At 43.6% G+C, this 16,069-nt stretch overlaps 1 protein-coding gene across 14 annotated transcripts in view; it reads right to left on the reverse strand.

The window, feature by feature from the left end:
* The window catches only part of zfhx3b (zinc finger homeobox 3b), a 308,314-nt gene that overhangs the window by 46,522 nt on the left and 245,723 nt on the right, over positions 1–16,069 (reverse strand). For all 14 annotated transcript variants that reach the window (XM_085907649.1, XM_085907647.1, XM_085907642.1 and 11 more), the window contains one exon: positions 9,511–9,742. In XM_085907649.1, coding sequence (XP_085763775.1) covers positions 9,511–9,742 — 232 coding nt within the window. The remainder of the gene's footprint in view (positions 1–9,510; positions 9,743–16,069) is intronic.

Below are 16,069 nucleotides of genomic sequence, written 5' to 3' on the forward strand. Positions count from 1 at the left end.
AAAGAAAACGTCTTAATTAACAGTAAACCATTGGTTCTTTCCAAAATCTGGAAAAAAAGTGTTTTAAAACAACCTTTCCCAAAATATACAGTGTAAAGTTAGTTTTATTGCCTCACCGACTGTCAAGTCGAGTAAAATATATGGCATGTTATTCATTGTCAAAGAGGCCCCACAAAGGCTTCGAGACATGTTAGTTGCACTGACAATGTGATTTTCAATTCATACGGTGATTGTGTTGCACTGGAAGATGAATTTGAGTTCTGCAAAGGAAAGGCATGTGGGTCTTGAGGTACACCACTTTGGTAAATGTTGCGGTGGAGAAGAAGGTGATTGTGATAGGGGGAGCATGTCTCTTAGCCCCTTCCTCAGCACTGGTGGAGCGTGGAAGTGAAGCAAAGAGACAGAGTGGAACGGATATGAGCTGACTGCACAGAACTGAAGAAAAGAAGGGCAAAAACTAATGCTATTGTGGCCATTGCACAATGGATCTGGCAAAGTGACTGCAGAGGACCCTTAAACAAAGACACCATTGCCATTCTGTGCTCCCCCAGCCAATTAGATTCTTTTGCGGCATTTTACATGACAAAAACGGCCTATTTCTCCTAATTCCGGCTGCCATGCCGGCCCCCGCGCAACCTTAAATCTAGCCTCAGAACATTAGCCCGTTGGACTGACGGTGACATGTGACATGGATGCCAACACACGCACTCTGTTCTCCATTGTATGCCTTGCACACCAACATGTGCCCCGTCTCACTTTCCCAAGTGCTTGAAATATTTAGCATATACATGCCAGGCTCTCATTTCCAGTATACCTGCACACATCGGGCACAGATAACACCTCACGCATCACACTTTTTTGTGTGTGCACATTTTCATGGTAGATCAATGTCAAACAATCATTTCCAGCGAGAATGTACAAAGGGAAACGTTTTACTCAGTGTTGTTTAAGGCTATGGAAAATGGATGAAGTGTACTTCACCAATACCATGTTTACCATGAATGAAAAATATTCAGTCAGCTATGGCAGTATCTCCTATTTACAGAAAATAGGAGTTAGAAATGTTTTAGATGAGTCTGATTAAAGGGGAAAAAATGTTGCATAGAATTAATATGTTGTTGCTAAGCATTTTACACATGTAAACACTCCACTCAGTGCATCAATGGGTAAAACATTTTTATTTCCTATTTATAAGCTGAATAATTCATGAGCGTATGGTCCTGGAGAAACATCAGCATGTTCATTTCCAGAATTACACATATCATTACAACACTGCAACGTCCACAAAGTGAGAGTGACAATCCTCAGTGGAAAATCGAGGGAGGTATATATTTTTATATTGCATCTCCAACTATTATAGCCAACGAACTCCAACGGGGGAGCAGAAATTGCAAGGCCTTCTCTCTCCAACTTAATCGATGCGCTCTGCTGTTTGCTTACTGAGCAAGTAGCATGAAAATTGACCTTTGCTTGCTTTCTGAACAGTGGATTATTCATCGTAATGCTATGAGATGACTTTCTTCTTCTGCTCCCAAATTGTTCCCCGCTTGTATTCTTATTAATAAACTGCTAAATTGCTTTTAAAGGACAAGTCATCACTGAAGAGCACTAATATTTTTTGCAATGTCAGTATGAAAGCACAGAAAGCTAACCGGATATTGAGCTAGTTTGCACTTTGGCCACATTTCGCTCGTGTGTACACGCTTACACTGCAAGTACCTGAAGTGATTTGATGCGTATTATTAGCATGACACACATTTTTTCTGCCATTTGTCCGGATATACGTGTAGTAAATTTGTGCGTATTCAAACCAATTAAACTTGCAATTAAACATAATTCTAGGATGGTTTGCATTGATGCATAATGTTACATGATGGCATTATGAGTTCTACATAAACAATTTCATCCTGGATGCGAGCTTGCTGTCATCTGACAAGACACAATATAAATATAGTGGAACACATATAGCTCATCCAGCATTATTTGGACACTCATCTATAACCTACATCAACCTTTTGAGGCAAACACCAGCGTCCGTTTACACCAAACAGTGCTCAGCGACGCAAGCATGCTAATGGATAGTTGCCATAATTAGCAGGGCCATGCGGGTGAGGCAGTTACACTATATTTCATCACCTGAGGAGGGTTACCCTAAATGCCCTTTTCTGCCATCTCCGTCCTGACGTGCACCAGAGTTTTCCACCCACTCCTTTTGTGATATTTTAGCAAAACTCAACCATTTCTCTTTACGCAACCTCCTCCTCTTCCCTCCTCAGGTGCTGCGCTGTTGGCCACGGCGTGAATCAATGACTGGTGCTCACGCCCACAGGTAAAGGTTAGAGAGGTTCTCTACTGAATTTTTTCTGCATCTCTCCCATCGTTGCCATCTGCCCGGCTGCTTTTATTTGATACGGTGGAGATGGTGGAGAGGACTCATTTTGCTAATGCGAGACAAGGACGTGTGAGCTTTTGTGAGCGTGTCTGTGTGTGCAACAACCATGATAGAGTCCATGTTGTTTGGCTGTAGGGATGTTTTACACTTATGCGCGCTGCGCAGGCTCATGTGTCAGAGTGGATAATGAATCACAACGTCTGTGCTTTCACATAACTCTTTGTTTCATCTGGCTTCATTCTACAGGGGCCTTGGAAGTGTGAGGGCAACATGCTGCAGCATAGGGCATCCTTCACTCTCTGGTTTTGTTTGTCTGTCAGCGAGGCCAGTCGTCTCCTCTGGGCCCAAGGGTGAGCTCATCCATAGTACGGATCACGGCCTTTGATCCGACACATCTCTCGGGGAGCACAAACGGCCTTATTAAAAATGCCTAAATAAAACTTTCCTAGCCTAAACTCAATAGTTCCCAAACTCAAGCCGTACTTTATCTCTCATGGTGCCTATGGCCAAATTGAGACTATGTGCATCATTGTTCACTCGATAATGCAAAATTGTTAGTGCGCTCTCAGAAAGTAAAGTACACGATTGTACTTTTAGGGCAAAGTGAGTTGACACTGGAGTGGCAAACTTTAATGTAATGCTTTTGTAGACATGAAATTCCAAGTTTTAGGAGGTATAATTCGCATCATTCGGTACTTGGCCTATTTGGACCTGGAAATGGTACCATCATTAACAAGTTCCAAAAATGAGGCCCCTGGGGTGCATTAGTGTGGACTGACCTTGAAATAGAGTAGCCACGAGTGTACCCCCATTGCTGCTATAGTGGTCATTTTCTGACTTTTTCCTCCACTGCATGTACTTCTATTCAACTGACACAGCTGCTTCTATTACGCAAGCTATCACAACCATTATGTCTTTGTCACCTAATCCTTTCGCTCTTCTGCTGTCTCTGTCTTTCCCGAACCACTGACTTCCATCCTGCACTGCTGAGTGACAGCCCCTCTGGGAGTTGTGGTCACTCCGTGTGAGTGGCATGTGGGGCGGCCGGGCTCCTTGCATTACTTCCTTCTGCTCAAGATCCTACGACCTGGCAACTCACACCGACCGCCGCCACCTCTGCGCCAATACCCAGCCTCATAGCGTCTGCACCTGAAAATAGAACTCATTAACACGTGAGAACAAATGACGAATGTCTCCTGATAGACTGTCGATCTCTTGGATCCGTTTTCAAAGAGAGTCTGGTCTTGTCATGATGAGCCATGGAAACCAATATTATAATGTGCCCTCTGAAAATGGGCTCGATGACAAGCAGAGCCCCTCGTACCCTAACCTACCCCAATCTGACACCATGTCTACGCTGATATACAGCGTGTTTGGTATACCAGTTTGAAGGCTTTAACATTTCTTGTATACAATGTGGCATAAATTGAGCCATAGCCAATGGACAGCAGCCATCATCTGTAATCTTTCATTATTCTCTCGCTAACATGGCGGCGTAAACAAATGCAGTCACGTGACGTCCGGGTGTCTCTCGGGAGTACTGCTGCACCCACAGACCTGTGTGTGCTAAGTCGCTTATTAGCATCATTATTAGCATAGTGACTGATATATGTTCACTTTTCACTTGACTTGACAATATATGCGCTGTCTGTCATCACAGCATGCTGCCATTTGAATTAAACATTTCTTAATTTGTGCACATATGCCATTGCTCCAGCACATACTTTACACAATGAATGCATTGGCCGTTGATGCGCTGCGCTCTGAGCGCAATGTCTCCCCTTTCTCCGTACAGATTAAAAAAAAAAATGGTGTAGCAGGCTCCTATCAGATTTGATTTTGTCTTTCATTGAATTCACCATTTCAAATCAAGTCTGAGATGTCTGTAACTTTATCCTCATTTTAGGCAGCACAAAACTGGAGACAATCATAGCATAGAATTGCACAGTGGCTTTTCTCTTTCGTTACTGGGCGGCATTCAAAGGAAAGCGGATGGTATGGGGAAGAAGAGACCCGCTTGCGTTAAGAGGAGCAGTGGACTCATAAATGCTGATAGATAAATCTTTAAAGCCTTTTTAATGAAGACTGTGTATTTTGTAACATTTTCAAAAAGAAAAGTAGAAGGTTATTTATGAATTTCCTGGCACGTTCCATGGACGGCAAACAATTTCCTACGCCGTCTCGATGCCCTTCGGACAAGGATTAGGAGGCAGGCGGCTGACGGAGGTCTGACTGAGCTGCAGGCCCCTCTGGGGCCCGGACTCATCCCAGCCCGCACAGTCTTCATCCTCATATCCACTCTGCATCACCGGGGCAATAACCCGCCTTTATTAAAAGCGCATTGCACCACTGTCTGACTATGCAACGTACTTTCAGATTGGTCATAATGTGGCATGGGCAGGATTCTAGTGGTTAGGGGCTTTCATATCCTGTTTCTGGAAAGGTTTACTTTGCATCTGAACAGGCCTGAATTTAAGAGGACATTCCAGAAAGGGCTACTGTCTGTTTTGCTCTCGTCTGTGGGGAGAAAGAGCTTAGGTATGACCCCTTGCACGCCATCAGAGCGTGGCTTGGCTCAACTCTGATATTACCTGGCTCATACAGCTTTAGCCTGGCCACTGGACATGCAGATGGTTCAATCATAATAGCGACGGCGGGAAGCCAGGATTGCCAGGATTGTTGTGTGATGGAACGACACAAAAGAACGAACGCTCACAATTCTGTGAAAACAACATATTTGTTAAGAGATCCTTCTGAAAGCATGCGAGCTGCAAGTGATTCCTGTGAATTTGCTTCATTAGGAAACATATTCTTTGTCACAGCCTGTTTTGCAGCTTTTTGAATGTCTCAAGAATTATGCATGAGACAAAAGGGGGGAGGGAAGAGAAATGCATCTGTTGTCAGGACAGGCCTCGCTATTAGGTGTGTGACCCTGGAAGTGCACCCCTTTTAGTGAAACAAGTAATGGATCTCATTTTGGACACTGCTATTATGCAGTCATTTGTATGCATCCTTTGGTCTCATTTCCATTTAATAATGCACATCGCTCCACTGGCCAGTTTCTCAAACTGGTCATTAAAAGTAGCACTGATCTAAACTGGAGGTTTAGACTCCACTTACAAGCCACCGGTGGTGCGGTGGATGAAACAACTGCGGGGTTGCAGTCTAATAAGCCCTCTCCAAACCAGTCTTTGCCCTTGAAGACCCCAGGCTCCCGTGTCTACACTCTCGGCTAACAATGACTTTTGGCCGTCCGCGTAGCCGAGCACCAACCTTCTCCTCCACGGCCTCGGCTCACAGAGGCAGGGATTTCCTACCGTGCTGAGAGCCGAGCCGTCACAGCCCAGAGATCAAGAGCCTGCCATCTGTGACTGTGGCAGATTTACAGCAGGAGCTAATCCACTGTCAGCCACGTTTGTTCTCCGTCTTTGCTTGCTCCACATGTATGCAAACACACATACACATGCTGGATGTCACCAATGAAACATATTTTAACTTCATGAAATGCTCTCTTGATTGGTGGAAAAAAAAAAGAATCTTGCAGAGCATCTGTCACTTTATCTTACCCCCTTTTAATAGAATAAACTCCTTCTTTTCATTCAAATATATAATATTGGTTTTTTCTTCGGCAGACACTAGTGCTGAACTGCACTGCATCATATTGTGGGATAACGTAATTAAATATTTTGGCCCTCTAGTGTAGCTCCTGTAAATGATTACCGCAACAAGACGTTCAGCACCTGATTGATAAGGTGCACCAAACATTGTGAGTGTATAAACACACATTGACCTAAAAAAACAGACACTGTCATTTCCTTAGCAACAGCGTGTTCTGGCAAACTAAATATGATGCGCCAATTATTATGAACAATCCAGCACAATTAAAAGCCCTGCAAATGGCCATTACACAAAAATGCAGGGAAAAGTGAACTTTTGAATAGAGTTGGTCTTTGGGTCCACCTAATTAAATGCAGACTAAGTGCATTTGTGCTAATGGCCTAATGTGGCCCAGTGTATGCAGTTGGAGATGTAGTAAAAAGTGGCTTTTCGTCAGGCGTCTGCACAAAGGGCAGCTGTGTGGCTGGGCTCCCACTGAGGCCTCCTTTGTTTCACCCCGAGATAAAGGGTTAAAGAAGACAAATGGAGGCGGGGCCACCGAGCAACTTGCCTCAGCAGCACATTGTCAGTATGAGTAAGAGTTAAAACAATGTAAGCCTTTATTCTTGTGTAAGTCTAATTGGAAAGAAGCTCATTTCTGCTGTATTTGCTCTCCCCAGACATCCACCACGGAGGGAATATGTGGCACTAAATCCCTGGAGCCTGCATTTTCTGCACCCTCATTGGGAGCATTAATATGCAAAGTGGGTGGATGTAAAACACACAGTGCTGCACATGGGCCCATCTCATTTCAGTCTATTACTCATGGAAATGTCATAGAAAGGTATCAGTTGACGACCGCATATAATTGACGGTTCCCTTACTCCATTGTGTCATGCTGGGCGTTTTTGGGAGGGGAAAGCAAACAGCAACTAACACCCAAACTGCTCACAGAATCACAAAACAGCAGCAAGCAGCAGCAGCAGGCCACAGAATTACAGCGTAGGTGACCCACAGTTCCAGGGGCAACTTTGTTTTAACAAGCCAGGCAATGTTCCATCACTTAGCAAGTAAGCTTCGACCACAAAAGAGAGCCATGTGTCGCAGAAGTACTAATGGAGAGGAAATTAAATATTACACTAAAAGAGAATAAAAGGTTCAGCCGTGCGAGGGGGTGGAGCTATAAGAGCAGGCCTGGGGCAGTTTATAGGAGAAATTACACTGCAGGAACTTGCCAAGTGGAATGAAAGTTTACAGGGATGGACATTTAAACCAACTCTGTTTTCACCACAGTAGATCCTTACAATTTGCTGTAGTCGCTTTGTTGCAACTATTGCAACATAAATCCCGATCTTGCCAGTGCGGAGAAAACAACACCGCTATAGTTGTGCTGCTCTTTCACTTGACATTGCGGTAGAATCTGTCACAAAAGCCGATTTATGAGTGCGGCCTATTAATAAGCGTGGAGCCAGAGACATCAGTTTTTCATCAAAAGTACAGACCACTGCAGAGGTTATTTTGTGAAGGAGGCCTTACTGTGGGTGGGTTAGATCATTAGAACATAGTTAAACACACTCCAAACCTTCAAGGCACACTAAAATGACACGCAAGTCCCGATGGTGGAGAAACTCCCTTTTGGTGACAAGCCAATTGGCCGGTGAAAAGGTCACGTACAATGGAATAGTGGGATGGCGTAATTTTAAGGCAACATTAGTTTTAGCTACTTGGCAGTTGTAGTCGTAATTCAGTGACTGTATTGCAACATTTAAAACCCATTTTTCAGCTATCAATATGATAACTTTAGCTATTTGCGGGTTACTGTGTTACTGTAACATTTGATGTGCTCAACTGTGTGTTAGGCTTATTTCAAATGCAGCTTGTGTACTTTTTGGGTGGACAGAAGTGACAATATTCTGTAAGCCAATCATTAGACAACAAAGTGACAAGCTCCACCCTTTGGGTGTTGAGTCTCAGAGTGCCAAAAAAAACGTTATTTTGGTTCCCCTATAATTTTTTTTACAAAAGGCGCCACCTGTACTGATCATAGATAAAGTCAATAACTTGGATTTATTGAGCATATGCTTTGGCTGCAGGCAATGTTTGTATTCTTCATGGCATATCCTCAATGAAGTAATACTGTGAGACTGTGAAAGAGATCGGCATTCAGTTATGAGTATGAGAGTACGATACAATCCACATACAGCCGTAGAGAAGGGCTCCATTAGCTCTAACTTTAGGCTTTCATCTCTCAAGGAGGTTAAAATGGGCAACAAGCACAACAAATGAATGAAAAAGAAAGCAACAAAAAAAAAACCAGATTGATAAGCACATCCGCCAAGCAAAAAAACCCAAACACACACACTCATAAGTACAAACCCTGGCACCACTCTCATCTGCACAAGAGAGGAAAAGTAAATTCCCAACCCTTTTAACCTAAATAGCCTTTCCTCTTGCCGTTGCATGTTCTCTTGTCCACTGTACTGTAGTCATTAACATATTTGGAGTGCAGTGAGCAGAAAGCTTAATTGTCCCTAATTGTTCAGCTAAATATGTTCTCTAATGATTTGCTTCAGATCTGTGACTGCCTCTTGCGCAATTTCCCGGCCGCTGGCTTCATTATCCCTGCCTCCGTGGAACAAAGCGTCTTCACAGTCTGGCCTTTTTTTTTTTTTCTTCCGCAACACAGACAGTGAGTATGTGTGCGAGGGATGTAATGGCTCCCTCTTGCCGGGACACACAAAGGAGTCCCTTTGTGAGGGCACCCGAGTTAAAGTGATTAGAAAACCAAATCTCTGCTAAGAAAGCGTGTTAATTGACCACAGTTCGCCCATCCTAATCAGTCCATAATAAATGAGCAGTCTGGGGACTTTGTTTTAGCCTTGCAAATGTGTTTTGGCTACTGATGGCCTTCTCCTTGCCGCAGCTGCCTTTTGACTTTGCACTCTTTCCATCTTTAACATCAATGCGCGAGACAACTACTTGTGTTTTAAAGACTCTGTATGGTGAACTCAGAGGGTTGGAAATACATCATATGTTTTGGAAAACAGAATTACAAGAAATGTGTGCAAAAACTGAGAATTACTTCGTACCAAACTGTGAAGACTTTCCCCATTTTAGTTTTCCAGAATTGTTTTAGGAGTGACTAAAATGACCAGCTAGCTATGGCTAACCCCCAAAAAGATTATTTTCTTCGGACAGTTTGCTGGCAGAGACACTTTAGAGTGTCTCATAGTTGGCCGCAAGTGCGCAAACATCACGGAGAAAGGTGGACTAACGAGTGGGTGGAAAGGGGCGGGGGATTGTGTTGGTCTCCGATTTAACAGCCATTAAGTGGACCGGGGCTTTAGGCCGGGATTCCTGCTTTAGAGCGCCTCACTGTCGACTGTGAGTGCGTCCACGTCACGGAGAAAAGGTGGAAGAGCGAGGTCCTTTTTTTTCTTACAGCCACACACATTCCAACATCTTGTAGAAAGGACAGCCAACTGAATATCTTCATTCATTCACAACAGAAGGAGTCTAACCTGTATCCGAAGAGGGACATTTGCGAATGGTGAAGATGGAGCTGAGGTCTTCGTCGTCCTCGGGCAGGCCCTTCTGCAAGCGCTGCAGCTTCCTGAGGCTCTCGCTACGCTGGTGCTTCATGGAGCGCACATGCTGGATCAGGTTGAGTTTGGCCTTGGTCGAGTAGTTGCACAGCACGCAGTGGTAGTAGCAGGCATCGCCCTCCACCGCGTTTTCGTGCTGCTGTAGGTGCTGTGGGAGGGAACGGAGAGAGAGAGCAAGGAGAGAAAAAAAGTGAGAAAGCGGTTCTTGTGGACGGCACTCTCGCTCACACAGTTGGCAAATGAACAAATCAATTCCCAATCACAGTCCCGTTGTTTAACATCCAGACCTCTTCCACTTCAGAACAACTGTTTGGACTGCGCACTTTGTCTGCATTGAGTGTCTGTATCAGCACACTAACATGACAGGAGAGGCCCGAGGCGGGGGGTGGGGGCGCTCAAATCTCCCGAGTGCAAAGGCGGACAGAGATGGCATCGGCTAGTCTTCAGAAGCCGTAAGCTCGGCAGCCCGGCGGACGGAAAGAACATTGATTCCCTTCACTCAACACAAGCCTCCCGCCTCTGAAAAGGAAACTCCAAACATCTGCCTGTTTCACGCTTGGGATACTAAATATTGATCACGGCGAGTTAAATCCCAGCTTTATCATAGAGCACAGCACGCAAGCCTCGAGAGGCAGGAGGGTGACCGGAACATTCCGCAACAGGAGGATGACGATCAAAGGACAGTAAATCAGCATCGGTATTGACCTGTCAACCCCAACACTTTCTCCAAGGCTATACAGAGACCCTCGAGCTAGCTTTCGGTCTTCAGCCAGTGCCAAGTGATGCCATCCTGCCACAAAGTCTTGTCACACCAGAGCCTCAAGTCTAATTACCGCCTGCATTGCTCAATCAATGATGCAAGACCGGACCTGGCGTGAGCAAGCCGGTTATTGACCATTATCCTAAAGTATCACACTGGCTGGGCCTTAAGAGCCCCTCGCTCTGCATGGACACTCGTGCCACGGCTGTCATGTGAAACCTCAACATCACAGTCCGAGGGGCGTCCAACTGGGTGTTTGATGTGACTGCAATCAATGTCAATCAACAGACGTTTTCCATTTATTCCGGCTGGAGAGGAAGAAATAGAAGGTGGAACCTCGATTTAACGGATTCGGAATGAATGGACTCCGGATTTAACAGCTATCTGGAAAAATAGTGGTGTCCTTCTGCAACTCTAAGTGTCCATTAGTTCTGAATTGTCCGCTGCACTTTGGTAACGCAGTCAACAGACAAGTTGCCCAGCTGACCATACCCCAACAGGCTCCAGCTCAGTCTACAGTCTCATGTATCTTGAGCATGCAACACTGATTTTGGGACAGTAGGTATACAGTGATTATTTATCAAGCCCGTATGGCATCCAAATATAACAGAGGTGAGAAAAGGAGGCACGCTAACCTTAGTATTGGTGACCAATTGGATCTTTCTCAATTGGAGTTGGTTGCTTTTGTGAAAATGTGTTTTGAAAGGAGGTGGAATGGCTTTTTGGCATTTCAATTTATTTCTTGTGAGAAATAGATTTGAAATACGAGTAAATTTACAACCTTGGTCAAGATTCCTTTGTATAATAATGCTTTCGGTGAAAATGATGTTTTAATTTAACAAGTAATGTGCGTAGGTATTATTGTGGTTAACCGGTTACAAACATAATCATTTTAGGAAGAACAAATGGAGGGAATATTAGAATGTTCTCTCATGACCATGGACTTCAGGCAGTTTTTTATCCGGCACCTGCAGTCTGCAGATGTGCCTAATGGTGTGGCCAGTGACCAGATTCTGGACTGTATTTAACCCATTTAAATAAAATTACGCAGTCCACTATTTTTTTCCTATTTCTCTAATTAATAGGGCAAAGATTCAAGTTGCAATAAAGCCGGGTCTACTTTGCACTGCCAACATTTTCCTCCACATTGTGCATAAAGCTCGAACCTCTCTCTCTACAAGATCATTAATCTCAACCCTCGTGCTCATATAAAGTCTTTGAAGACAAGAAGAAACCGAGCTAGATGTCCTGCGCACATCAGCAATTTAATCACATTCCATTAAAATCAGATTGCTTACAAACTCGAAGTGGAAAAGGGGGGGTAAAAAGTTTGAATAATATTAAATGTCCTTGACAGGCTTGTGTCTCTATCTCCCACTGTTTCTTTCTTTCTGGTAATCTTGTAATAATGCCGTGAGGAGTTGCAAGAGATTGTATTTCATTGTTATTTTTTTGTTTCATATCCATCTGCTTAACACCTAAAACGCGTATTAAGACACCACTTCCAGGAAAATAAACGAAAAGCTCTTTCTTCTACCTCCATTTTTGTGAGCCCCACAGTGCAGTGTAATAGAGTTATTAGGTGATTGCAAAAGGCTCTGTCTCTGCATGCTCTCTTTTGTCTCCTCATTTCAAGCTATCCATGATGTCATGAATAGGTGTTGGTGGATATTATGAGGAACCCCTCACTTCCCCCTCCCCCTCCAACATGCTTTTCCTCTGTGCACAAATTTTGCATCGGAAGTGACGCACAGAGTGGTTTGTGAATAGACAACACCAAATCCATCAACTCAAACTGCTCTTAGTCCTCACAGATGTCCTGAATTAAAACAAATTTTCACTGCAAATGACTCACAGCCCCAGAAATCTATGTGAAGTCAAGTTGGAGAAGAAAAAAAAAAATGACAGCACCTGACTAAAACTTCAAAGCTAGTCTCAGGAGGTAGGGGAAAAATGCTGGGAGTTTTATAGTTTCCCATAAAAAGCCTGGGGTTTATATAGGAGTAAACCTGAGACCGCCTGCTCCAGCATCAGCCATAATTCACTCGTAGACTGACTGGCCAAGACCGTGGCCTCAACAGAGCTAAGAGCGGCTCATTCCAGCGCCTGTAGCTCGGTCCACAACATCAAACGCTTCTACCTGTAAAGCAGCCCTTGCACCACCTCTGCTCCGGCCATGACCCCGGGCAGCTGGGGGCAGCTCACAGTCAGTCAACACGGTGGGAGCTCAACCGGGAGGATCATCAGCGAGGTGCCTGTTGCACACTCACTCATGGTCCTCAACCACTAAAGAGACATGATAGAATAAACCTCATATTAACAATTGCTTAGATATTGCATTTCTCTGGGAGGAAGTGCACAAACACAGTAAACCAAGTTTGCCCGCCCTCTGCCTCTATTTCACATGTGCACACGAACATAATGCACAAGACAGACAGAACGGTGTCTGTTTTCTATGAATCTGCAATGAAGCCCCTAGTTGATAAATCATCTCCAACTGGAGTGCAGGAATTTACCAGCTTAATGAAAAAGTCATGTTGGGCTGGAAGGAGTTGTTCTGTATGGCTCTGGCCTTTCTAATCACCCTACAGAGGCCCCAGCAAAAGGGGTGCCGCGGAGCATAGTGCAGCAGGGGAGACTTGTCATGTCAGGGGCATGGATTCAATAAATGGGTGACTGCCTCAAATGCATTCAACACAAGTTCTTGTGCATTCTGTAAATTATTATCATCATCATTCATCATTTGGTCTAATATTACAGATGACACAACAAAATAGTTGTGTGTAGTCAAAGTAAATAAACTACTGATAAGACAAGAAAAAAAACAGGGCTTTAGGATGCTTATGCTGACTAAAATAAATAATATAATTTGAAATTTGTTATAAAATTTGTTCTCATCCCTGATAGGACATTATGATTTTTTTTGTTTTTTATTTTTTTTTCATTCAATCATCCCCAAAGAGAACTTTTTCCTCTCTATTACCAAAGAACAAAGTGAAGTATAGTCAGAGACAAATGTTCTTCCTCTAATGCATATTTTTATTGTTGCATGCGTTAAGGGTTCAAAAAGAAGTTATTTGATTTATCATACGTTTTTAACTCATCGGCACATTAATCGGTTGTCAAAAATGTATCCTGCCAAAAATAACCCTAAAATCTAGTATATGTTGCATATTTAAAATCAACATGTTATTCAGTGTAATTAGTCTCTAAAATCATAGGTGTGTGAGGTGATTTTAAATTACCTTTAATATTCTCCAACATTTTCTGATTGTCGTTCTTGTGGAGCGCCCTTCAACCCTTCAGTTATGTAGAGTAGAGTGTATTTTCAAAGTTTAAAAAGTCTATGATGGCTTATCAACGCTCTCCCCGTAGAGCACCTTTCCGCTCTCTGTGGAGGCTGAAGCAGTTGCTCTATGCTTTTTCAGGTAAAGAGAGAGAGGGACGGGGCGGTGTGGGCACCACCCCATCCTCTCGCTCACAACTCAACAGTGCACCTTGCTTGCCCTTTGAGTGGGCACCACGCGCCTGTATCAGTTTCACCACCCACCTAGAGCACGGCATACATCTGCATTTCCATCCACTTAAACGTGCAAGTAAAAGTGCACCTTTAACACAAAACTGTGTGGTTGCTGAGAGAGTCAGACTCACGCAAGATGGAGGTGGGTATTACTGGAAGGGTGGATGGGAGACGGAGAGACGGTAATTCCAGAGAATGTCTCCCGATGGAGCTTTATAATACAGCGCGTGCACGCAGACACAAATAAAAGTATAGACAAAAAGCACAACAATATATAAACACACATGCACAGACAGACTTCTGCACGCACGCAAAACCACAAGCCATTAAGTTCATACCCTAATTTCCACCATTACATTTGGCAGTGCTGTTAATACAAAATTAATGCATTAAAACAGATGGCTATCTGTGAGCTAAATAGCTATCAATTCGAAAGGAGCTGCCAAACCTCCTCCTGTTAGAGAGGCAGAGAGGCTCTGCTCTGAGATTGCTTTGCAGTGGTCACGCCAACCTCCAAGTCTCCCCGTTTGAATGGTGGTACAGAATATGAACGCATGTAAATCCTAACATCCCAGTAATGGTAACAGTTTACTCATGTAGAAAATGTATTTCACGCTGAAAGGATAAAATCTGCCCATTCCCACTGTTCGACAAACACATCTGTGGGGTGTATTTTGGAGCTTCCTGATACATCCAAAAGTAAAAAAATCAAATAAAAAAAAATCAGACAAAGTCTTTGCACAACTGGTGCCAAATTGCCATGGGTTGTAAATCAGGATTATTTATCTATTTTAATGATGATGATGATAAATGCTGGGAGAGGAAAACCTTGAGGGCGAAAATTCGGCTGTGGCGCGCCGTGACTGCATTTTAACGCTGAATGTGACTCTGGGATTCCCCTGGAATGAAAGCAGGTCATTTAGCAAAGCAAAGCAAAGCAGAGCTTGGCCCGGGATTCCAGGTCTGCCAGCAGCTTGAACAACAGCTCACAACCGCAGAGGCCCCGCTGGGTTCCAAGTGTGGTGGCTGCTTTGAATTAGGCCCAGCAAGCTGCAACATGCCTCAAAATAGCTTATGGAGTATTCCAGGACTGATGTGGCAACAAAAAGCCTCCTGTATCTCATTCGCACTCTTCCTTTACTCCCCCTAATGCATGTCATCCCTCCACCATATACTGGTTCTCTTTCAAAAAAGTGCTTCCTCGACTTGCTTAGACATGATCCATCACTACCAGCGAATAAAAACAAGCTGTATATTTATCTTGGGGAGGAGGGAGGGATACAAAATGGACCTGTGGGCAGAAAGCTAAAGATGGATGTCTTCAGGTGTCCTTAGAGAGGATGCCTTAACGCAAAGCCATGAAACAAAGTAGGAAGGGAGGATTGGGGGAGAACGACACTAAAAGACAAAGCAGCTTGCCGTGCTACACACCCACCACTCTTACTTACGTTAACATTAAATAAAGCAATAATTATTGAATTCTGTTTGAATGAGGAAGATGCTAGAAAGTAAACAATGGGAACATAATTGCAGAAGGAAAGCAATCAATGCAGGCAGTAATTTGGGCCATGCTGATTGTTTATGCCTTTGTGTGTGGGTGTGGGTGTGTTTGTACATTCGTGTATATCATAGCTGTAGGGCAAAATCTTCCCAGCTCCAAAATCACTACTTTCAGGAAATGAATAAATTAAAAAAATCATTTTGCGTGAGTTACCAAACATTGTATCGTTCATACACTGTTGTGTGACATTAACACGTCGCCCTAAAATCATGCTCAAGTGCAAATTGTTTTTGCTAAAAAAAATAAAAAATAAAAAAATAAAAAGACACTGTCATCAATTAAAAATAGATTTCTCCAAGGAGCCATGTGTGACGCAATAAATACAACAATGAGCTGACTCAGTATTTTAACAGGCAGCAATGAAGTTACACACAAACCGTGAGCCGTCACGGTTCTTCTGCAGCGAATCTTTTCCTAGTTTCATTCGTAACAAAACAGCCTAACTAGAATATGTCCTACCGACCTATTTTCACGTCATCTAAAAACCGTCCAGACTTTTAATGTTGAGGTGACATAATGTTGCACAGCGCCCACAGAATAAGGGAAGAGACAGTTTACAACACGGTTCAAGCGTTCAAGAGAACAAATAAATGTGTGCCTCGAGCTATCTTCAACACTTAAATGGTTTAATAAT

Source organism: Syngnathus leptorhynchus, chromosome 3, assembly GCF_054491065.1.
Source record: "Syngnathus leptorhynchus isolate UIUO chromosome 3, UIUO_Slep, whole genome shotgun sequence".
Taxonomy (NCBI): Eukaryota; Metazoa; Chordata; class Actinopteri; order Syngnathiformes; family Syngnathidae; genus Syngnathus; species Syngnathus leptorhynchus.